The sequence below is a fragment of the Taurulus bubalis genome (assembly GCF_910589615.1).
Source record: "Taurulus bubalis genome assembly, chromosome: 12".
NCBI classification, from domain to species: domain Eukaryota; kingdom Metazoa; phylum Chordata; class Actinopteri; order Perciformes; family Cottidae; genus Taurulus; species Taurulus bubalis.
In genome coordinates this window covers 18,972,914-18,996,807 of record NC_136600.1, presented here as the reverse complement: position 1 = coordinate 18,996,807, position 23,894 = coordinate 18,972,914, and the positions used below count along the sequence as shown (strand labels likewise).

General features: G+C 38.6%; 3 protein-coding genes across 5 annotated transcripts; 2 read left to right on the top strand and 1 right to left on the bottom strand.

Moving 5' to 3' along the window:
- Nucleotides 1-1,055: 1,055 nt before the first annotated feature.
- Nucleotides 1,056-9,270, top strand: rundc3b (RUN domain containing 3b; the record flags this gene model as incomplete). 3 transcript variants are annotated; one of them, XM_079226956.1, is made up of 11 exons in its annotated part: nt 1,056-1,150; nt 4,044-4,159; nt 4,650-4,783; nt 5,149-5,234; nt 5,368-5,457; nt 5,875-5,955; nt 6,213-6,387; nt 6,743-6,900; nt 8,036-8,182; nt 8,910-9,016; nt 9,095-9,270. In XM_079226956.1, the coding sequence occupies 11 exons, from the start codon at nt 1,056-1,058 to the stop codon at nt 9,238-9,240; spliced, it is 1,335 nt and encodes a 444-aa protein (XP_079083082.1). In that variant the 3' UTR covers nt 9,241-9,270. The 3 variants fall into 3 exon arrangements, with proteins under 3 accessions (XP_079083082.1, XP_079083080.1, XP_079083081.1); XM_079226954.1 differs by having other exon boundaries at nt 8,895-9,016; XM_079226955.1 differs by having other exon boundaries at nt 8,036-8,186; nt 8,908-9,016.
- Nucleotides 9,271-9,402: 132 nt separating this feature from the next.
- Nucleotides 9,403-16,573, bottom strand: slc25a40 (solute carrier family 25 member 40; the record flags this gene model as incomplete). Its single annotated transcript, XM_079227057.1, has 9 exons — nt 9,403-11,120; nt 11,205-11,285; nt 11,926-12,007; nt 12,154-12,437; nt 13,197-13,321; nt 13,662-13,729; nt 13,866-13,972; nt 14,063-14,122; nt 16,474-16,573. The coding sequence occupies 9 exons, from the start codon at nt 16,571-16,573 to the stop codon at nt 10,987-10,989; spliced, it is 1,041 nt and encodes a 346-aa protein (XP_079083183.1). The 3' UTR covers nt 9,403-10,986.
- Nucleotides 16,574-17,561: 988 nt separating this feature from the next.
- dbf4 (DBF4-CDC7 kinase regulatory subunit) lies at nt 17,562-22,492 on the top strand. Its single transcript, XM_079227305.1, has 13 exons — nt 17,562-17,631; nt 17,787-17,896; nt 18,192-18,358; nt 19,013-19,195; nt 19,313-19,360; nt 19,446-19,515; nt 19,605-19,681; nt 19,810-19,855; nt 19,939-19,984; nt 20,072-20,197; nt 20,700-20,814; nt 21,432-21,544; nt 21,652-22,492. Exons 2-13 carry the CDS (start codon nt 17,836-17,838, stop codon nt 22,475-22,477), a joined length of 1,878 nt encoding a protein of 625 aa, XP_079083431.1. The 5' UTR covers nt 17,562-17,631; nt 17,787-17,835; the 3' UTR covers nt 22,478-22,492.
- The last annotated feature ends 1,402 nt before the right edge of the window (nt 22,493-23,894 follow it).

The following is a 23,894-nucleotide window of genomic DNA, read 5'->3' as shown; positions in this document are numbered from 1 at the left end:
TGCTGTTATATTGCTATTTATATATATATATATGAGTGCCATGTCCGAGAGGATCTACCTAATTGTGAGATTTGAAAACAACAACACTACTTGAAGAGACGTGAATCTAACAAACCACAGGAGTGGCTTTTTCTATGGTGTGAGGTCAATGTCAAAAGTCTTTAAAGGAAACACATGACACCATTGTAAATATATTGACCTTTACTGAGTTATTCTTATGACTTATTGTTGGAGATAATGAACGTGATTCCGCTCCGCTTGAACGAATGTGAGTGAATCCAGAAAGGATTCAAACATAGGATCCCTGCATTTGCAGTACACTATAGTGTGTTTCTATATTTGCACTTCTTTTAATATATATATAAGTATATTTGACAGACAATCTATAATCTATTCAAGTACTCCTTTAAGATGTAACTATAATCCAATCGCATATTTTTTCATATCTAATCTATTTAGTTAATTATTTTGACTACGTACTGATGACAACCGACCCCGAAAGTTTGACACTGATGTTAGAGGGAACCCAGACAGAATTGACTGTTTTTTTTAGGCTTCTAGGTGATGCGCCCCTCCTTCAAGATGACTTAAAGGCAGTTAAATGTCACAATCAATGATCCTAATGTGACTTTTTTATTTATTTATCAAAACACAGGACTGTAATATGGTGACACAACAGAATTCACTGACAGCTCATTTGTGTAATATCATTTTTAAAATAATTTCAGTTTTCAGTTATGCTGGCATAGCCGAACGTCTTTAAGTTGTCTGCATTCTTAATGTTTTATTATATTACATGACACTCTTTTTAAAGTTTTGTATTGTATTACTGATGTGGAGTCAGACACTGGTCTGCCGTATGAGCTTTTATTTTTAAAGTCCCAACAGGAAGTCCTATCGCATTGCAGGTTAGGGTGGTTTTCAGCCCCTCCTTCAGCTGAGTGTATTCCTCCAAGCTGACGGAGACCGCTGGCCCAAACCTACCCTGCGGTAGCGCGAGCGGAGCGGGGACTGCGCACCACCTCCGCTCGCAGCGGCCCGGACAAGGGCCGGGGATGGCGTCGCTTGGCGTGGGGCTGCATGTCGTCCGCAGGCGTGGAGCGGGCAGGAGCGCCGTGGTGGAGAGGAGGAACCTGCTCACGGTGTGCAGGTGGGAATTGCAGATTTGTTTATTCATAATTTCATATGCGTATAATTATGTCGGGTTTAGCTTGGGGAACAGGACTGCAAACCCGGTCTCCATCCGGATTGGAAGAGATTACTTCCAATGCACACAGAATACATTAATTCTGTATCTGCACTGAATGAAAAGCATTCAATCATCAGAGAACACTCATCATTCAAATGTCAGCTGACTGACCCCGGCTGAATGCCTCTTTCGTGTGTTTTGTAAGCTACATGATGCATCTCCTTCACTCAGTCAAACACAAATACTCATTCACGCCCACAACCAGCATCCTGCACAATCACATTTCACTTTTAAATACCCAGTGCAGTGTAGGATTAAGCCCAGCATTTTGGAAATGCTCAGGTCTTGAGTTCAAATTCCACCATCACAACCCCACCCCAATACAAATGTACAAATGTTGGACCACATACAATTGTTAAAAACTATTTTTTTTCTTCTTCTTTGAAATTGTTTAATTTGTGTAACTGCAAATATAATATGTACCTTTTTCGATTTTTCTTATTGATGGTTTAAAGCCAGTTAGGACTCCCCTTAACACTACCAGGGACATCATTCAAGTAGATCGATATTAAGTGCATTTTTGTTTTAACTTCTTTGCCTGAAATTCATTAGATGTCAAATAAGATAATCCTTTATTAGTCCTGCAGTGGGGAAATTGCAGGATTACAGCAGCAGTGCACACAAGAGATGCATAGTAAAATAAAAAACAAGTAATCTGAATAAACAGTAAAAACAGTAATAAAAACAGTAAAGAAGAAAGAATCCACAATCGCAATATTATATATACAGACGGAATAAAAGTATTTATAATGTATTTATATTGCACCAGTTAAAGTGATTAATTCCTCAATGGATTTCTGAAAAGTAGGCTTGGTTGATACATTTGGAACATGGCTGACAGATGCTGAGGTGTGCACAAACCTGTTTCTCCTCCTCTCTTTGTCAGCTAAAGGGAAAAGTGCTCCGAGTATTGATTTGTGGTCCTCTCATAGCTGCTGGCAGATGTCAGTTTCTGACTGACAGTCCCTGCGGTGCGTTTGAGACAGAGGAGCAGAAAAGGTCAGAGAAAAAGGAAAGATATGCAGGTTTAATTGTTTTAGTATTTAATTTGGCACCAAGAAAGTGTACAACAAACTGGTAATGCATCACCTGTTCCAGTTGCTCAGTTAACAGAAGAACAAATATATTGTTCAGGCATAACGGTGCCTGACGCGTATGCCTCCATCCATTCACGTCACTTGGAACAGATGGAAAAGGAGAGTAACGCAGGTGCTCCTTGCTGACCACTCGGGTCCTTTCTACCTCCTCACCAGCCATCAACTCGCTGATTGGTACAAGCGGAGGAGGGAGAAGAGAAGTGATGGCAGAAAAGAAAAGAAAAGTGTAGATTGGTGCTGGAAGTGAGTGTGAGAGGAAAGCAGAGTCTAGCTGCTGCAGTAGCCGTCAACACCTGCCATTGAAAAGATGCCGGTTGTTTTTAGAGCTCATGCTCTCTATAGATGCAGAAAAGAAAATTAATTGTACCGTCTAGAATTAAACGCAGAGTATCTTTGAAGTCATCAAACTCAGTGCACCAATGCAGGACAGCGGGGATGTTCATCTTCCATCATTTAATAACATGGAGGTAAACATCAAAAACACAGCTTCAGTGGTAAAAAGCTGTTGTGTAGATGAATGCACAGTAAAGAACTGAGGAAATGTTTTTATAGACTGAATGCTAAAGAGCAGAGCAGCAGTGCTTTAGAAGAGCCTGTATGGTGTTATCTATCTAAGCGCCCATGAATTAATGAAATAGGATTGTCATCTCAGGGGGAAGTAAAGTAAAAGTCTGTGCAGCTCCACAAAAGCACAGCAGCAGACATTTCACTTAAAAACACAGGTGTCGTGTTACTCGTACTATTAAAGCATTTAGCTGGCTCTATTGGCAGAAATGTAATATTAAATGAGTACATTTGTTTTCTTATTACCTAAATAAGAATTGTTGTGTTTTTGTGACATTTGAATGAGCCTTTTATATCTACCAACTCACTACCTCACTACTGTAGCCCAGAAGGGACCATTCACTAATCGCTGTGTAGAGCAGGGTTGCTTTTCAAAGTGTCTGAAAGTTAATGTACATGGCATGTGATTCAAACCTGCCCCTATTCATGGAAATAAGATGAAACCTCTCCACTTTCAATGTCTTTCACTGGAGGCACGCCCTCTGTGGTCACCCTGCTGCTAAGCAACAAGCGCACGCAGCCTTGTCCATTACCTCTCCTGTCTTCCTGTCCCATCAGTTGAAACCAGATTAGTCGTCAGTGCACATGACTCTCACTGGGCAGCACATCATGACCTGTTTCATCACAGGATGTTAATCAAAGCCTTATTTTAACTGTGGATGCCATGTGTGTTTATTTTTCTAATCGCTTGTAATGACAGACTCATTTAGTAATCAATAGTAAAAAAAAAAATCAACTTTACGTTTGTTGTTTTATGTCCATTAAGATTGATGTTCTTTTGTTTGTTTGTTGTTTTGTGCATTTGGTAAATGTGCATTACTAGTAGTCAGAGTGTGTCTTCGTCTTTGACATCATTCAGTCGGGCATCAGACAGCAATACAAAAAAAAGTATTTTGTCATTTTGGACACACTTGGATGTCGGTGTAGAACAATTTCGATAGATTATTATACATTTATTCTCGCTTCCATAAAGCAGGGGCCAAGATATTCTGACTTTTTGTTGTTTATAACTGAAATGCGGTGTCTTTTGACCTTTTGGTATTGCTAAATCCCTGTAAAGCTCCATGCTTTGGAAAAAATAGACCTTTAAGTTACAGGCTCAAATAAAGTGTGTGCATCTTGTCTTGCCTCAGGTTTTCAGTGAAGACGCTGCTGGACCGCTCCTGTTTTGAGACAATAGACGACACATCTCCAGAGTTCGTTAACTTTGTTTCCATCCTGGAGCACATCCTCAGTCATCGACTCAAAGGTAAAAAACGTAAGCAATCCTCTTCTCATCCACATGCAGGTAATTAACTGATACACATATGTGTTGGATTTATACTACGACTTAAATATAGTTTTTCTCACAACAGGAAAATGGGGCGAGATAAAAAAAAAGGGTTGATCTGTGATAACGGTCCTCAGCAGGAAATGAGCAGCAGACTCCGTATACTCTTATTATCCTTATACTATAGAATAGACACTGACCTGCTAAAGATCAATATTTGATGCCTCCACTCCCAGAAAGTTAAACTCTTTTCTTTACATTTTTACCCCCATAAACTTAATTTAAGTTCAATTCTTGCACATTTTACATCACTTAAATGTAATTTATGGGTAAAAAAACTTTCAACTATGATCCACTTCCAGTTGAGTAACAAGGACGAACTTGCTTTGTGCATCTTAACAATTCAGAGCATTATAAATGCAGATTCAAGTTCGTAAAAACCTCTGTTTCTGTCTTTTCTTTCTCTCAGGTCAGACAACTTGGTTTGGCTATGAGAGTCCACGGAGTTTCTGGGATTACTTAAAAGCCGCCTGCAGCAAAGTCCCTCATAATTGCATCCGAAGCATCGAGAGCATGGAGAATGTGCGATCATCGAGAGCTAAAGTGAGGATAAAACCTTCTGGGGAACGGATTTCATTTCCCGAGGCAGCAATGAAGAAAATTTCATTTAGCTCTAAATGTCAGAAAGTCAAACGGAGCATTTGATTAAATAAATGTGTAATTTAGCCATAATTAGAAACATATAAGCAATTTCAGTATATACACAGCACTAAGCATCTTCTAAGTGTCCTGACATCAGCTCACACAGGCTGTAGGGGAGAATAACACACACACACACACACACACACACACACACACACACACACACACACACACACACACACACACACACACACACACACACACACACACACACACACACACACAAACTAAAACTAAAACTAAAAGTGTCTTATTTCTCTCTGCAGGGCAGGGCATGGATCAGAGTGGTCCTGATGGAGAAGAGATTATCAGAATACATCTCATCTGCACTAAAGGACTTAAAAATCACAAGGTCTCACCAGCACGTTACAGCATAATTTAGATATTCTTACAATTAATCTGAAGCATTTAGTTATCACACACCAGTTGACTAGATCTAGAGGAGTTGAATTAATACTAATAATGTGCTCATGTGTTGACTGCAGGAGGTTTTACGAGGATGGAGCGATCATGCTGGGAGAGGAGGCGGGGCTATTAGCAGACACACTCATTGGACTCCACACCATTGACTTCAGGTACGAATCACATTCTGCTAATTCTTGCTGTAACTCTTCAGTTCTGCTCGTCCCCCAGTTGCACAGTCCATGTGTAGCTTTCTCTGCTAGAAATGCATTTTTGGTGTCATCGGTAAAGAAACAATTTCAAAAATGTTAAGGTTGATCTAAAAGCTTAAAAGGAAAATGTCTTTCAACAAGTATCATGTTCTTTATTGTGACGTTCACATCAATTTCAGATAAGCGGTCGCTGACAGCTATAAAAAAAAGTTATCAAAGTTGATTAGAAATATAAAATACATGTTTGCATAACTATTTAAACGCCTTTAATTGGACACAAATAATCGCGGAGTCAGCAGAAATTAACTACTAGTACTTTAAAGCTGTAAATCTTGTCTAAGTGGAGGTGGTGCTTTGATTTTTCATCCTTTCTTTTAGCTTCTGCCTGAAAGGAGAGAGTCTGGATGGCAGCTTCCCCGCTGTGATCGACTACACGCCTTACTTGAAGTACATTCAGAAGTATGTGAGGTCAAATCACACAGTTCATCATCAGTGTACTCTAAAGCAGGGGTCAATAAGGTCGTTTTTAGTGGGATTTACATTATCCTTCTATTTACATTTTTATTTGCGTTGGATTTGTGAACAATAGTGTAAAAGTTTTATGAAAGCCTCCAGCTTTGGTCCGGGGGGGGGCACATATTTTTTTTCGTCATATTTGGCCTATTGCGGCTGGATGTGTACTAGTAGTATGAGGCTCACGCTGGTTCCCTGTGCAGTGCTAACAGCATCAGCAGTGACGAGGAGGAGATGAGGACTCTGGGGAGCAGCGGCAGTGAGAGCAGCACCCCCGACAAGATGGCCACCGCGGCCTCCATCTTCACAGAGCAGAGCAACTTGGTCAGCAAGTGCAAACGCTTTGAGCAGAAGTACCGAATGGCTTTGGAGCAGAAGGTGTGTTTAATACGAGTTATTTTGGGATAAAAAAATTGGATGTTAATACATGCAAATGTGACATTTTCCATGATGCCATGTCATTACAGGCTCAAACTGTGTAATGCCATTTATTTTTAGCAAACACAAATTCAGCCTAATACGGTTTCTTGCTTATACAACATCTGTAATGTTTCTTCCTTCTTTGGCATCAACTGTTATTCAAGATGATGGAGCTGCCACAGTGGTCCTCTACGGTTATTTATTTAGCTTTAGCCAAAAACAAAGAACTTAGGTTTGTATTCACACAGCAGTGCCTTAATGGCATTAGACACACAAATGGAAAACAGAGTGGGTGTGTGCGTGTTTTTCTCAGGGTTACCTGGAAGAGCTGGTCTGCCTCCGAGAAGCCCAGCTGTCAGAGGCTGTGTCTCATAACAAAGCTCTTCAGCAGAGCCTAGCAGACACACACCTCTCCCACACACTGGAGAAAGAGCAGCTTGAGTACATCGTACTGGAACTGCAGGACCAACTGTAAGTTCATCCTGCTCCGTGTGTGTGTGTGTGTGTGTGTGTGCGTGTGTGTGTGTGTGTGTGTGTGTGTGTGTCACTGCATGTGAGGTTACCGACTGTGAGGTGGAGAGGACTTTTAAGCAGATCCAGCTGTGAGTTTGACATTCAGGACACAGCAAGAAGCCCGGAGGTCGCAGGTGGTTTGTTATCTGTGTGTTGTTGAATCAATTGCTGTTTTTAGCCAAAAGGAAAGGCTGCATCAATGTTGTGTCTCAGTATGTTCTAATCAGTGAAACTACCCTTTCTCCGTGGGTTAACTCATTTACTGTAAGTCACAAAGTCCGTCGAGAGGATTGGTGTCACGATCTCTGAAAATGAAGTTGCGCTCTCAAGTCATTGTGATGAGTCATTGGATGTTTTCAGATGCAAAAAGCAAAGTGACATGCAGCATCGACAGAGCAAGAGTCAGTGACTACACACAGAGAAACTTTGAGCATGACAAAGTGAGTCAGAGAGTATTTACAGAGTGAAACATGCAGGTAATAGTTTGGGCTTCTAAGGCAGTTTGGAGCAGGGTTATTATCATAAGCTAAATTTGAAACTAAAACAAAAATAAACAGTGAAAAACATTGTAAGCTGAAACTAAATAAAAACAATATATTTTAAGAAAAGCTAAAGCTACAATGAAACTATATTGCCTGCTTAAAACAACTAATACAAATACAATCAAATTTAACATAAATTCTATTCAGTTTTAGGCAGGAATTTCTTTGTTTTACAATTTTTGTTTCACGCCAACACTTCCCTTACATTTGGTTATTAAATAATTGTGACCAAGATATGTATTGGGGCATTAAATAAGTTGCAAATAAACTTGCTAATGTGACAAATATGTATATGTAATGGTGACACCTTTTTCTAGCTTTTCTAGTTTTTATTTTTAGCTTTTTGCAGAACTCTAAAAATTCATGTCTATCAAATTTATGAAGAATAAAAATGTAGATAAAAATAAAAAGCTTCAGAGTAGGTACCAGGCAAAGCCTTTTTATGTTATTTGTCCCATAAAAGACTGCATTTAATGACTTCACTCCTTTTTTATTTTATTTGAAGTGTTTATTAATTTAATGAATTGTCTCTGGACTTCTATTGTCTTCAGGACGGTGCTGAAGAACAATGATTTGCAGTCCAGGCAAGAGTTAACAGCCCACCTGACCAATCAGTGGCCATCTCCTGTCGCCTTGGATACCAACGCCGTTGCCTTGGATACGCTGCTGTACAGGAAGAGCACGGGACAGTGGGAGGAGTATGTAGATGAGTTTACATCCTCCAGCTGACAACTAATTATTACTTTCATTATGGCTCAATCCAAGTTATATATAATTAATGATTTAATTGTTCACAAACAACTTTGGCTATTGTAAAGACATGGAATAGAGATGTTTTCTCATTTATAATTTATCTTAATCAACTACTGGCAATTTCTGGTGTCCCATCTTCACGTCAGTTAGGGACTAGATGGATGGATGGATGAATGGATAGATAGATAGATAGATAGATAGATAGATAGATAGATAGATAGATAGAAGGATAAGTGGGTGGGTGGATGGAATAATAGATAGATAGATAGATAGATAGTCGGACAGACACAGAAATGTAGGTGTCCAGTAGCTCAGACAATTTGTATTAGCATTTGAATAGATTAGATTATTTAAAAGCAAATTCTTATAAATAGGTAAAAAGAAGCCCACTGTTTATATTTTGTTGAGCGCAGGTTAGTAAACTTACATCTTAAGTGATGGGATTTCTCCTTCCTGCTTCACAAGTAATGTTGTTAAATAATGATTCTAACTTTAACTTAAACATGATTCAAAAGAACCATCAAACAACCACCATTTTTTAAAATTTTCTTTAAGTTGCTTAAACTCAATAATCAATTATTATAATTTGTACTATTGATTGACTAGTTGTATTAGTACTAGTTCTGTGTTTATTGATCCTCTGTCCCTTGTTTGCAGGAAGAGTTTCCAGAGTCTGGAGCAGCTGTCTGCAGACATGAGTCTCTCCCAGTCGTCTCTTGAACCCTCACACACACGGAGTCTGGAGGGAAGGCCGACCGGCACACACTGGCATCACCAAGGTACGTTGTCTCCTACAAGTGAGCGTCGGTCTCCAGAAGGGTGATGCGAGTATTGATCACGTGTATCTTGTCATTCAGGTAAAGAGGAAACTCCGTCTCTAAGAGGTCTGTGTGGCTCCCTGACCTCAGTCGCCAGCTACAAGTCTCTGGCCAGCCTGAAGTCCAGCGAGTGTTTGGCCAGTCCTGCGACAGAGATCAGCAGTCCAGGCTTCACCCCCTCCTAATGAACGGAGAGCTAAACACACAGATCTTTTCCAGGGCCGGATAATCCAGGAACTTTTCTAAATGTAGGTGATATTGATTTGGAGACATTTATTTTCTGAATATGGAGCCCAGAGCTTTAACAGATGGAAGTCAGGTTTACAAGTTGAGAATCAGGTGTAGCATGTACTTTGAATTGTATTAAAACTCAAAAGCAGCTCCATCAGACTGAATAATGTCAGATTAATGTACCGTTCAGACGAAACAACCTTTGACTCTTTATAGAGGATCTCCTTCTGTTACTTCATCAATGTGTTTACATTATTTTGACTTTTTTTTATCTATGGAAGATTTTAGGAAATAAATTAGAGTAAAAAGTCAGCTGAACTAAGGTTTCCCAGGAGATCTTAGCATGCTCACAATGCTGACTGTAGATCAGTTCAGAGTTCTGAGAAAACACAAAATACTGATGGCCTCGATCAGTCTCCTGTCACTATGAATCATCTTCTATTATTCGTCTTTTATTATGTTCTGCCACTGCATTGATATAACTTTTTTTTTTTTAAATCTAGTAATCTGATTAATTTTGTATTAACGCACTTTCACTTTTGTCATATTATGTCATCAAATGTTTTACATAATGCTGTCACATTTTGTGTAAGGTGTCAAGGTCAGGGTTATGTTGTCAATGTCGTGCATAATGCAGTGTCATATGTTTTGTTCTCAGGTATTAATCCCCACGATTATTATTCACACTTTATTGCTAGGTTTACTTAAAAGTTCAGCTTTATCAGACACAGAATCCTGTTATTAGTCACATTCATTATTGAAATGCAGTATTTTAATGGCTAGTTACCACAAAGATCATTCCTAAAACACAGAACTATGACCTGGGTTACGACCCAGTAAAGAAAATCTTGCAACAGAGTTTTTGAGAATAAGAAACAACAGCTTTGCGTGATATCAGTAAAATCTTTATTATTATTGGTGACTAGCCGTGTACCTCAACACTGAATCATGACTTCGCACAGATGCGGAGCAGATGTTTTATTGGATTTGTTTGCCTTTTTATTCGACATTTTGAATAAACTGCGCTTAACCCAAAACAGTGAGAATTTCCTCGTGACCTTTGAGTTTCTTGTCCACAATGAACAAGTGTGGTGAGAATGCTTGTATGAAGTCAATGAATACAAATAATTTCCAAAGAGTAGGTATGTATGTTGAATAAGTCACATTTTCGAAAGGTTCACGTTTCAGTCAAACTGAAAAACACTCGTGGCTTCGTCTCTCTGTCACACACATATTCACAGGGAACAGGGGTATCGGCATGGAAGTTCCAAAACATCCAGATCCTCCATCGGTGTCGGGGGAGGATACACTGACTTGATAAAATAAATGTTACATCTCTATTGTCCATGATCCCAGAGAGACAGACACATTCGGGACCTGAAGAATCACTTATTAACAAAACCGTAGCTGCCATCCGCTGGCTGTTAATTAAATGCAACAGAAAGCATGGGATTTGAACACTGAGACAAAACATTATTTCTTTTCAGTTGTGCACACAGGATTTGTAGCAGTAAAGATGAAATCATAGAATATCAAATGATAAATATTAATAAAAGTAATTTCATATAAATCTCGTAGAAATAAATTTTCTAAGTCAATTTTAGCTTGTGTATTTAATTTGGCAACATTACCCTTTTCCCTCCAGGTATAGTCTATCAGTACTTGTGTTTGGTTTGGAGAGAAATGACTGAAGCAAACCATCAGGTGTTCCTGGTCTGCAGTGGCCCGCGTAGCCTCTCCTGGTTGTGTTTGCGGAAAAAGGCTTTGCCAAATTCATAAGTGCTGATCATAACGGCGCAGGCCGGGACCACTCTGATCAACCTTGGGAGGAAACCTAGCAGAGAGACAACCGATAAGAGTGATTACATGCCATGTTGGTCTAATATACTGACTCAGAAAATATCACAACAGTATCTACCTGCAAACAGTCCGCCAAAGCCGCCCTGCGCCACGATCCTGCTCATCACGCTGAAGGTGGAGGAGGAGACCTGGTAGGACACTGATGAGACGAAGACAACAGTAAACATCAAAGGACACATTACATCCATTCAAAAACGGACCGCGTCGGATGAAGTGTCAGGACAACCTTTCTGTCCGGACAAAGCTCCACAGCCCTGTCAGATGTGTGTTGATTTGAACTCATTTAATCCCTTCAATTACAGTTTTTCTTATTCCACGCTGTATGACAGTGCCACGTAAACCAGATCTTCATTAGGGCTTCACGATGTTGACGTATTTTAACCCAAGACTAAAAATGCAGCCACAATTTTAGGCAGCACAAGCTCAACAATCCTTTCATGGACAATGAATCTCTGTCATATGCATTGAATGTGTTCTAATTATGTTATGTTGCTCATTCTGTACACATCACATCTATTGCACTTCTGTCTTCCTTTTTTCTCCCGTTAAAAGATTTTTTGTGGGAGTTTTTCCTGCACCGATGTGAGGTATGTGTACAGATTGTAAAGGCTATACTAAATATATTTAATTTAATTCAATGCACGCCCTGACAACTGCAGAAGTACCATTTAGAGTAAAACGTGGCCCTGGTTGGGAATTCACTGACATTTTGATGACATTTGTAATCTTCAGAGGCATTTATGAATTAATTTAACAAGAAAGAATAATGCCATAATTACAGTTCTTTGCTTGTAACTCTCCCAGCTCCAGCTGCCTTCTCGTTTTCACGACATCAAAAGGTAACGTTACAGTGGACGCGATCTGAAAGAAATGGAAATATGTAGAAATCATACAATCACAATATGTTTACTTATTAATTATGATATTTTGTGCAGAGTTCTGTTTCTACTGGCTGAAAGGCTGAATGCTGAGCAGTTTGAGAGAAGACGAGGGGCGGATGCACTTACAGAGCCAGACACCGCTCCAGATATGAAGGCAACTGCTAACGTGGGTTCTTTGGTGTTATATCGTTCACACAGCCAGCTCTTGCTCTTCTCATAGTTGTACCAGTACATGGCTGAAAAGGGAACGTCTCGGAGGAGTGTGGGCCCCAAACCTCTCCACAGAGACAGCCAGCCTTCTGACTGCACTGCAGCGCGGATGCAGTCAGTCAGCTCCCTGTAAGACTGCTTCTGGGACTGCAGCTTCGTGCGGATCAGCTCCAGAGGGCTGATCATTGTCGATGAACCCACTGACACACACACACACACACACACACACACACACACACACACACACACACACACACACAGCAGAGAGAAAAAGACACATCTTCACTTGCTGCTGGATTGAAAAAAAATCATACCATTGAAGACGTTGGTGGAGCATTTTAATTGAAGAGAAGAGTGTATCTCTTTTTTAATTACTATCCAGCTGTGTCGATGTGAAATATAGTGTATTAGGGCAGAAAGTATGGGTGGTTGCTCTCTAGAAAATGTATTTGAAAATGAAACCACCAGCATTATTAAAATACTCCATTGTGAAAGGAACTCTAATTACTCAAAAGATACCTTTTCACCAAGTAGTTGATATAGATATTAGGGCTGTCCTTGACCAAATAAATCCTTTGTCGACTGACACTCATATGATTCTGTCGACTTTTCGATTGATTTATTTAAAATCAACAGATCTGTAAAACTGGGGAAAAAAGCACATTAAAAAGCACTTTGCGTTTTACCATAGATGTTTACATATTGTGTTTACCAGAGAAGCGTTCAGACAGTTCTTGGAAATGAGTAATTCAGCATAAAAAAAGCCTGAAAAAAAAAACTAAATCAACTAATGAAATCTTAGTTGACTAGACAGAAACGACTATTTGACAAAGAGGGGACACGTTCTATTCTCTGAACAATAATTGATTGCAGACGATCAACAGTAATTTATGTTAACAATTGTGTGACAGAGAGCTGTATTCAGCAATGTTCTCCTGATGCGACACCAGTCAGCTCACCTCTTGCGATCGCTCCTGCCAGAAGAGGAGCCTCCTGAGCCCAGTCTCCCATCCTGACCCTCAGCACTGCACACAGCTGGTCGTAGCACGTGAAGTAAATTACTGTAGCAGGGACCGCCATCACACTGCAGATAACACATATGGAAAATAACCACATATTATTCAATCAAGATTATTCCAAGCTGGGAAAATGTCAACCACAAAACAACACCGATAAATTAATTAACAATGTGATTCATTAAAGAAAATGTCATTAAGATGATATTCAACATCAATCAATCTTTGGTAATCAGCCCTCAAGAAAACCTTGGGTGGTTTGCCACTAATTGGTACAACTTCACTTCGCTACAGGCTAAATGACTGTCGACCAACCACATGTTCTATATAGCTGGGCTCTAAGAGGAGAGCAGGAAGGATGAAGTGCAACAAGGGAATAAAAAGAGACACAGAAGCCTTCACACTTACAGGGTTGGAGGTAGACCGCTCCATAATGCCTTTATTCCTTCATGGCGTACTATCTTGACGAAGGCGTCCTGCAGAGACACACAGAGTGTGAAGTCAATGTAGGAAGACAAACAAGCTAGGCCACTTGTCTGACCTTGACCTCTGTCCTTTATATTTGGTATTTTGGTAAAGAGTTATTGGTGGGATGGGTAGTAAACTGGCTACCATTGTGCCATTGAAGTGACTGGGGGCTTTGTACCAGGCCTTCGTGTTGCCGTTTTCACACACGCATATGTGGTCCATAAGTCCATTGCAGTAGACAAAGCTTTTCCCTGAAAGATATTGGGAAAAATATATGTAGTCATTCACTATTTACTGTATTAAACACAATACTAGACCGACGCAGTTTATATTCATAGTACCTTTGGGAAAGGGATTTTCCTGTGCTTGCAGTCTGATCTTCACAACATCCAATGGTGTAACTAAAAAAAGGAAAATGTAACATGATGAAATTAGATACACTGTACACATGTTGAAAAATGTAAATGTTGTGCATTTGTAATACACCAATGCTCGTACGTGTTTTACACTGTCCCTACAGTTTGCCAGGTGAGGTACAATGCCGCATGGCAGGAGTGTTTTAGACCTTTGTAACAAATCCCATTTAGCTGTATTTCACACTACCATCAACTTTATCAGAAGCAAAACTGATGTCTGGGGTGTTTACTACATTCCAGGCAACCTTTTAAGTTTCCTTTATTTCAGCACAGTAATATTTTCATGAATTTTAAACTTGATGCAAAGTAGTACACGACCCCTTTCTGAAGGTTTGATACAGCAACAGCAACTTTGAAAAGAAAAAAAACCTACAACATTCACGTGATTATTTTCACCACATTCATGTTCACTTATTGTTTATTTTCTGGGTTGAATTTTCCAACAAAGTTTTTAAATGCAAAAATGTATTGTTTGATAGCTGTCCCTTAAGTCTAAGATTTTGAAGATTATTATGCCCATGTAGATACAACTAGTGCAGTCAAATACAACAACCCTTATTGATTACTGACCTTACTGATTTATATGTGAAAAATAACGCTGATTTGGCATATCAGAAGTTTATGAGTGTTATTAGACTTAGTTTCAATGATGGTTCACAATACATTTACTGAAGCTACTGAAGAAAACAAATAAACTGTACAGAAAATATCATTCAATTCCCACTCCTCTTACTCACGGTGCTTATAAATCCTGTAGAAATAATTATACCCATACCATTAGTAAATATTTCAGTGAAACATTTCGTAAGTGTTCAAAAGATATTAAAAAACACGTGGAAAGTAATAAATCAGGTGCTGCAAAGAAAAAAAGACTACCCAAGAGTTTCCTTCAGTCTTTTTGGATGGTGACAATTCTCTTGACAAGCCTTAATGCTCAAAAATGTGATGAATTCTTTTAAATATTGATCAGGAATTAGCTAACGATATTCTGGCTTGCCATGGGAATATACTGGATTTTATTCCATGCCCCCAGATATAATTGACGATCTCAAACCATCTTCAGTTGGCCATGACAACATTTCTGCATTTCTTGTCAAACAGGTGAAACAGTCAATACTGCAGCCACCTGTTCACATCTTCACCTTTTCTTTGAAAACAGGTGTTGTGCCAGAATATTTAAAAATTGCCAAAGTTATTCCTTTGTTTAAAGCAGAAAACCCATCATCTATTGGAATCATAAGGAGGGTTAGACATCTTGTCTCTGCAAACTGTCTCCTTATTCTTTATTACAGTATAATGTATCTTTCTTTCATAATGTAATATAGTTTGGGCAAGTACTTTATGTAGTATGGAATGACTTTTCCCACTTAACAAAAACAGTTCCCTCAATAAAATGTTGAAAAAATTGCCTTAAAAAAAAGTCTAATTGCCATTTTGTAAGAGTTGTTTATGTATTAGTGTTCATGTATTTCTTGTTTCAGCTGTTATCTCTACAGTTATAGTTGTTTCCCCCATGGGGACTATTAGCTATTATCACCATTGCTTAGGAATGACCGCAGGGGTATAATCCAACATCCTTGAACAAACACAAGCCATGCTTACTTTCACATGCACACATGCACATGCGCGCGCGCACACACACACACACACACACACACACACACACACACACACACGCACACACGCACGCACACACACACAACTTTTCTTTTCTTTTCTTTCTTTTGTTGTCTGTCTTATGCATATTTCAGTTTATGTTTGTAATTTTGTAAAATTGTAATATTATATAGGTGCAGGCTTCAAATAAGGCTAGTGATCACTGCACTGTGATATCCATTCATCTCTGGTATGCTTGTTTAATTGTATTGTTTGAATTGTGCAAAAATAAATACATAAATCCCACCTGAAGGCTTTAATGAAACGGGGTTGCTTCAACTGTGTGGTTATTTTGGAGGATGTAGTTTGTGGTACTGCTGAATTCTGTTGCACTATTCAGAGAGGTGTTTGCTCAGTTAGGGACATGTCTTCTCCAAAAACTACCATTAACATCAGTCAACATCACTAAACCGGTTTTGTATTGTATTAGACTGTATTTTATTAATTTTAACATCTAATAAAATGTCAACTGAGATATTACAGTTTCGTAACGTACTGAATGAATGGAGTATAAAACAGTGACATGAAAAGAGCAGAGACTGTCTATAAGAAAGAAAATGAGAAATGTACTAAATGATTAGTAGTAACGCAAATACTTTCTCATTTCCTTCTTATAACCAAAATAAAAAATAAAAATACAAAGGTTATACATGACTGAAACATAGTCTCTAGTATCTCACCAAACAAAGACGTGAGGATCGCTCCGGAGCAGGACGCCACCATCTGTTGGAGTGGAGTTATGCCATCCGAGGCAGCAGGAGCAGGACTTGGACCACTCATACTGTATTCTTACAAAAACAAATACACTGGTTTTATCTTATGTATCACAAGCACGCTAGCATGTCAACAAGAACCGTTTTTGCCAAAGTAGCTAATTAGCGGTCACTGAAACGTAGTCCGTTATGACGATATAAAAGGTGTTGTAACATTACATGGAGAAAAGAGCTCTCTGGTAACTAATTACTTTAGCTGACTTCTTACCTGCTAACGCGCCTCAGCATCAACGAAGACTTCTCGTAAGAAGCACATCACCTTCAGGCTTCCTGACAGTACGACAGTTAATATACTATAGGTATAAACGGGAACACGTGTATGTTTAGGGGGTGTAACCTCGTCTAGCTGCTTCGTATAACCAGCAGGCACGCGACAAAACATTAGCTAGCCTAAATGTTGACATTGTCGTATACAGGCCAGTATTAGTTTCAACTGAGCATATTCTAGGACATTTCAGAATTGTATGTTACATAAAATGCAATAAATGATATACAAAATAATTACACATGTTATTATAAAACCAAAAAGAATTTTCGACATTTTTAACTTAAAATGTTCTATTTTAATCTGTTTACAGTAATGCGGAAACATCACATTCAAACTCAAAGGGAGGTTTTACTCAATTCTGATGTTGCCAGGCATGAAGAGTTTCCGTAAAAACAAAAACGACGACAGAAGCATTTACCAAAGACGGACGTGTTTTTTTTTATTAAGAAAATCAATCTGAACTCTATATTATTACAAAATGGATGTGAGTTTAAGTTGGTAACTTAATACTTTTAAATATGACAGTGGTTACGTGACGGGAAAGTGTCAAACATGGCAACATGGACTTCCTCCGCCATTGGATTTAAAGCGGGAAATATACCTTTTTGTGAAGCAGTGACCAAGTAAACGGACTCTAAACAGGTGTAAAATATCCTGTCAATGCATACTTTATTGTAGCGAACGTATCCTTGTTATTATTATTATTATAAAGTTCAGTTTACGAAATATTGTAACGTAAGTTGAGCAAAACAAGCTGTCCTTTAGTCCTCCGGAGCACTGACGTTCACGTGAAGACGGTGAGTCAGAATTACGTTTAGAAACTGGGAACACTAAGTTAACTTGAGGCACATTGTGTAAAGGTACATTGCTCATGTAATATTAGCATAGCTGTCTGACCCTGTTGGTCTTTTAGGTTATATTTGTAAATAACCCTTCCTTTGTTTACATACAGGGGACAAACAAAGACTTCCTGTTTCAAAACAAACACACATTTGTTCTCAATGCAAGATAATCAAATGAAGCCGAAACGCATCCAGAGACACACAGGACCCAAATGGCAAAGTACGTCAATGTTATTATTTAGTTCGTTTCCGTGTTTTCTAGTTTACCTTTGCTAAATTTGACACGTAGTGTTAAACTATTAGGGTTACCTTGATCAGCTCCCATTAAACGTTTGATACTTGACAGGATTAACGATTCAATTGATGATCAATCAGTAATTAAAATGAATGGTTTCATGTGATTGGCAATTATATTGAGTAGTGGCCACTTATTCAAGCACTTCAGCTGATATATAAACCAGGGGACTAGTCCACCTTTGTCCCTCATCCTGTGACCTTCCTGGTTTCCTCTGTAGGAAAAGGGGTGAGCGTTGGTGACAAGGCGATGCTGAGCCAAGCGAAGCCAACATGTGTGTCCTCTTCTGCTCAAGCCAAACCTTTTGCTGGGAAAGTCTTTTACCTGGATCTGCCCTCAAACAGGATAGCGGAGATGTTGGAGAATGACATCATAGACCTGGGAGGGGTGAGAAAAAAAAAACATAGCACATTTTGCCTATGTTATTTTTTGTCTGTCAGAAAGGTTTGAATCTTTGTCATCTCTCCTGTGCCATGGAGTTGCAGAGTTATTCACAACAAGTAGTGTTATATTACCCCCTCTCAGCCCTGCTGACTTTGTCAGGATTTACCCAACTTTTGCCTGCATTTGATTTAGATTGACTTTTTTGTTTGTTATTACACAACAACAATGATTTTACATCTTGTCTTTAGTTGCTCTTGTGTGGTTTCCTTTAACTAATTTTAACTTTGTATATACCTCCTTATTGTTTATTTTAAAACATTTATCTTTTATTCATTATGATGCTATTAATGATGATTGCAATAAGATACAAGGGCTGGGTATTGTTTGACATTTTACAATATTAGTGGCATAGCAAATATCTGATTTAAGTAAATGAGATTACAAATCAGACTCAAAAGATATTTAATGTCAGCTTTTGTGCTTGCCAGATTTCAATACTCTGTCATGGACACATTTCGATTAGTACAACATTTTTTATTTAGATTGATTCCCAACACTGTAAATCACTGATGATATACCGTTTTTACAGCGGTTACTCTGCAAGTCTCAAAGCTTTCTTAAAAAACTGTATCCTGTTTTCTCTTGTTTGTCTCTCAGACTGTTGAAAAGTTCTTCAGTAAGGAAATTAAATATCTGGTATCCAACAAGAGGGAGGCTAGATATGTGCATTGCATAAGGCAGGACGCTCCTGTTCCCAGCGCAGACTCGGACCCAAGTTCACCTCACCCTCGATCAAACCAGGTCAGCGTCAAAAGCAAGTCTCTGGGCCAAACAGACACAGTGAGTTCACTTTCATTTATCCACTGTAGTCCCGACATGTTGTTGGGTCTATTTCACATCCAGTCTGTGAATTTCCTTTCTAGATCGTTGTTTTAATTTAATTTTTTTGTCTTTCAGTTTCCCAGCAGAGGGAGGTCTTTGGTGGAGAAAGTTGTGAAAGAGCAGGTTTGTTCACTCAAGACTGAGTTTAGTAAAGAACTGTAACTACTGTGTGTCTTTTCTGTGCTTTTACACATTTGTTTGCTTTTAGGAGAGGGTGAAAATGAACAAGATCCTGTCAAATGCTCTGGAGTGGGGTGTGAAAATCCTCTACATAGATGGTATGCGGTCAATAATGGTGGATAATGTAACAAACTGATACAACCAATTCTTAATTTGAATGTATAAATTAAAATAATGTCACTTTCAGATATAATCGCATATGTTAAGAAGAAGAAAAAGATTGTCGGCAGCCAGTGTCCTGCTACCACTGCTGTCAAAACAAGTGTAGGTTTACAGGTTTCCATTCTTAAATTAATTTTTGGAATGATTGAATGACATTTTGTGATTTGTAATCTTAAAGAATATTTGTTTAACATTGTAAAATTGTGTTTTTAAATGCTTATTCTTCATAGGTCAAAGCTGAATCAGCAGCAAAGCAAAGCTTTCAGAAATGTAAAGGTAATGTAGTTATTACCCAGTCCTTGTTTTTGATTTAAATGCATGCTCAACTTTAGATTGACTATGAATGATGTTTGTTCCAGGGGGGCGAATCGGTAAACCTTTTGTCAAGGTGGAGGATTCAAGCAGGTAAGCGACAGAAAACTAAAAGAAACTGCACTGTCTCTGAGTTGTTTACATCTATTGACTATGAGATGTTTATTTTCCCTTTCGAAGACATTACCGACCGATCTACCTCACGATGCCAAACATGCCCGAGTTCAACCTGAAGACCGTTCCTCCCTGTAGTCCCTTCTGTGTCGAGGACAAGGTTCTTCCTGGAAACAAACAGCCGGCACGCAGGTTTCGTGATTCTCCTCTGCTTTGCTTTGAGCTAATTTAATGTGGACAGTATGTCACACGTTCACAAAAACGATCTATTGCAAACGTTTTTTTTTTCTCGTTTTTTTCAGTAATCTATATTTTTTACAGTATTGTTGTTTATTGAAGTTCCGTTAATAACGTTGGCTCTTTGTTAATAGTGTTGCATTGTTTTTAATTCAGACAATGTGGTGGAAAAAGACACATTGTGGAAAATAAAGTAACTACACTTTTCCATACTGTTTAAAAGGAATAGTTTTTTCCATAAATTACTACACTGTGTTTCCACACATTTCTGTATAATTTGATATTTTGGGATTTCGAGTAGAATTGACTGTGGGTTTGAACAGTGCTTGTCCGCACAATTCTAAGTTGGAACCCCTGGAGCTACCCATCAAGATTGAATGGATGAAATTAATCAAAATGCATAACATCTAAACCATTTTCACCTTAGTTTTGTTTTGTTTGTGTCCTCTGGGATCAGAGGTGCAAAAGCCTCAGCCAGTGAAGAGCTCGCAAACGGCCGAAAAAAGAACAAGGACAAGAAACGAGCCGGCTACTGCGAATGCTGTATGCTCAAATATGAGAATGTCACAATGGTAAGTTATTGCATGTAAAAGTGAAAACTGTCAATGCAATACCATAACAATAATTTATACTGCTGGGCTTTGAAAAAAGTAGGGCCAATATGAACATTCATGAGCACAACTACCTTGTTGTCTTTCTTTTGAATGCGTATATGGAGAAGGCTTTCTTATTTCATTTTGTTATATTTCCCCTTATTTATTTGAACTAACCACAATATTCATTTGGGTCACAGCGTAATTAAATGTATCAGTTAAAAAAAAGTTGTAGCATAAATTTAAGCAACGTCATTCTGAACTAACAGCAGGTGCTGTACCGTGATACACTCCATTGAATACCTAATCGTCAAAGAATAGATATGTTTTGACATTATTTTGGCTTCATGTGAAATAAAATAATTTTTAATGAACAACTCAGTAGCTGGTAACCTCGCACACATAATTACGTTCTAGTTTATAAGTGCTGATGCTCAGTTTTTAACACATAGAACAGAGTGATATGTAAGTTGTATGGCAACCTAGTAAATACAAAAAAAAACCTCCAGACTATATGTAGTCTTTTACAAACCCGTTGATGTTACTATAACAGTGCTAACCAGTGCATCTAATCTAATGCTTCTGTTTTTACTCAGCATCTAAAGAGTGAACGTCACAAGGCTTTCTGCAAGAGTGACGAATACTTGGTGGTAGACAAACTGGTTTCAACTCTGCACTGCAACTTCCACATCAAGACAACAAATAAAAGGTAACTAATCAACATTATATGGTCACAGGAAAGAAATATCTGTAAATTAATGTTTTTATCCTTTTATTCCACTCTACTCACAAAGTCTTTTCTTTGATTCCTGTTAGACCAAAATGCAGTGTTTCCTCGGTTCTGATTGCTCCTGGACCATGTGGGAATACTGTGCAAAGACTCGAGGGAGATCTTGATGAAGCCGAGATTATTAAAGAAGAAGAAGAGCTGCATCAGACTGTCGATGGGCATGAGGGATCTGACTCAACACACACTTTAACAATCAGATCAGTTCCTGGTTCCACTCCTCTGATTCCCAGGGAGAGGAAGAGCTATTACACTCACTCAGACCGATACAAGCACAAATCTCTTGCACGTAAACGGATGTGCAGACAGAAATCTTTGACTTCTTTCTCTCAAAAGGCTGGGCAGGCTGAAATTCCTGAGCCCAGGATGGAAACAGCTCCCTCTAGAGGTGAATGTTTAGCCTCCAGAGTTCCTCAGCTCAACAAGGTGGAGCAAACAACAACTCAAGACGTGAAGAGCTCAACCTCCTGCTTTCATAATGTGAACGTTCAGATTGAAGGTTCCTTAAAATGTCTTAACGCCATAACAAATCAACAAGAAGTGTCTGATAAGAAACCAGATTCCTCAGTGTCTGAGGTTGTTCAGGATGGAAACCCATTGGTTGACAAAATGACTGGAAACAACCTCTCAGAAAGACGAGAAGAAAGTCTTCCTTCACACTGCTTCTCTCCGGTCCGGAAAATACAGAGGAGGGTGAGAGTTTATAAACGCAAGAGACGGAAAGTGGACAAAGTGGACAAAGTGGTCGAAAGCGTAAAGCCGAGTGACATTCCAGACAACTCCTTGCTCAAACTCTGGGAGCTTTTTCAGCCAACTGATGACATGGATGTGGCCTTCCTGGGGTTTGAGGACTAGTACGGGAGAAATGAACTGGGTGATTCTTGCCTTTTCCAATACTTGAAACATGTTCTGTGCCATGGACTGTACAAGCCACTAGATTTCAATTTGACTAAACAGTCAGTCGGAAGGCAGCGGAGTCATCTTTATTTTTTCTTATCAGATGTCTTATCAGATGTAGGGCAGCTGTGGATTTGGTATTTAGCCTTGTTTAAGATATACAACTTAAAAAGAGGTAAACCAGCAGAATAATTATATTTTACAGTGGGGTTACAATTGTATTTTGCACATTTTCTTTTGCTGCCAAAGTATTTTGGTTTAGTATTTGACTATATTGTTCCCAAGAGTAAAAATGTGTCTAAAATATACTAAATGTATTGACATTTTGATATTAAATTATACCCCTTTTTAGAACAATCCACATCTTGGTAAACGTTTAAAATATTTCTTTAATTTATCTTGTTTAATTACAATTCCTTTGAGATGAGACTGAAAACTTCTGTTATTTAAATTAGAAATGGGAACAAATGCACAGCAAATTCAGCCTCTGAATTTTAACTCTTAAATTTAGTTTGTATACAAACTATTTTTAAGTAGAGAAAATTCCACTAGAAAACACTGGAATAAAATGCCAGCTGCAGAAAATAAAGAATCCCACCGCTATAAAGTCCCATCGCAAACTATTAAAGGGGCCACTTTTTACACAGATGCATTTTAAACATGCTCACAAATTTGAGAACTTTTATTGCCACTTGAAAATGTGTTAACTTTCACTGTGTGAATGCACATGCAGTCGTTTCCACTGTATATACTGTTGCAGGGAAAAGGAGCATCCTATTAAAAAAAGGCAGTTTTATTAATAGTAATCTGGAGAACAGTGGTTTGAATCTTCCAGACATAGAGAACTGATTGTTTACGTATAACATATAGTTGCATATGCACCGTCTGTGTGGTATACTTGATGTTTTAGTGACATTTTAGGATTGTTCCTAAGTGCACTTTTCCTGCCTTCTCAGCGTCTCCTTGTTTCTCTTGCATTAGCATAGTGCCCTTGTTCTCTCACGGCTCTCAAATTGATGCACTGGGTCAAATGAGAGTCTGTGTGGTTTTAAGGAAAAGACTTGCGCAACAATGTGTTCTGAAGTACAAGCATGCAAATAAACTGGAAAAGGCAGAACTGAATTTCCACTGTCTTTCTTTTCTTTCTTCTTGTCCAGATTATAATGTGCTACTGTTTTTATGATGTTGTGCTCAAACTGTTCCTCCCTCATACATACAATCGTCCATCCGTTATCTTTTCACACGCTCATCTTTTTTCTTTCAGGTTTAGTCATCTGGTTTGTAGGTCTAGTTTTAAACTAAACTAAATGTTTTTGTTGAAGCTGCTCTGTTAACAGTTTAAATGGTTGTTGAGGATAAACATGTGCAATATGGG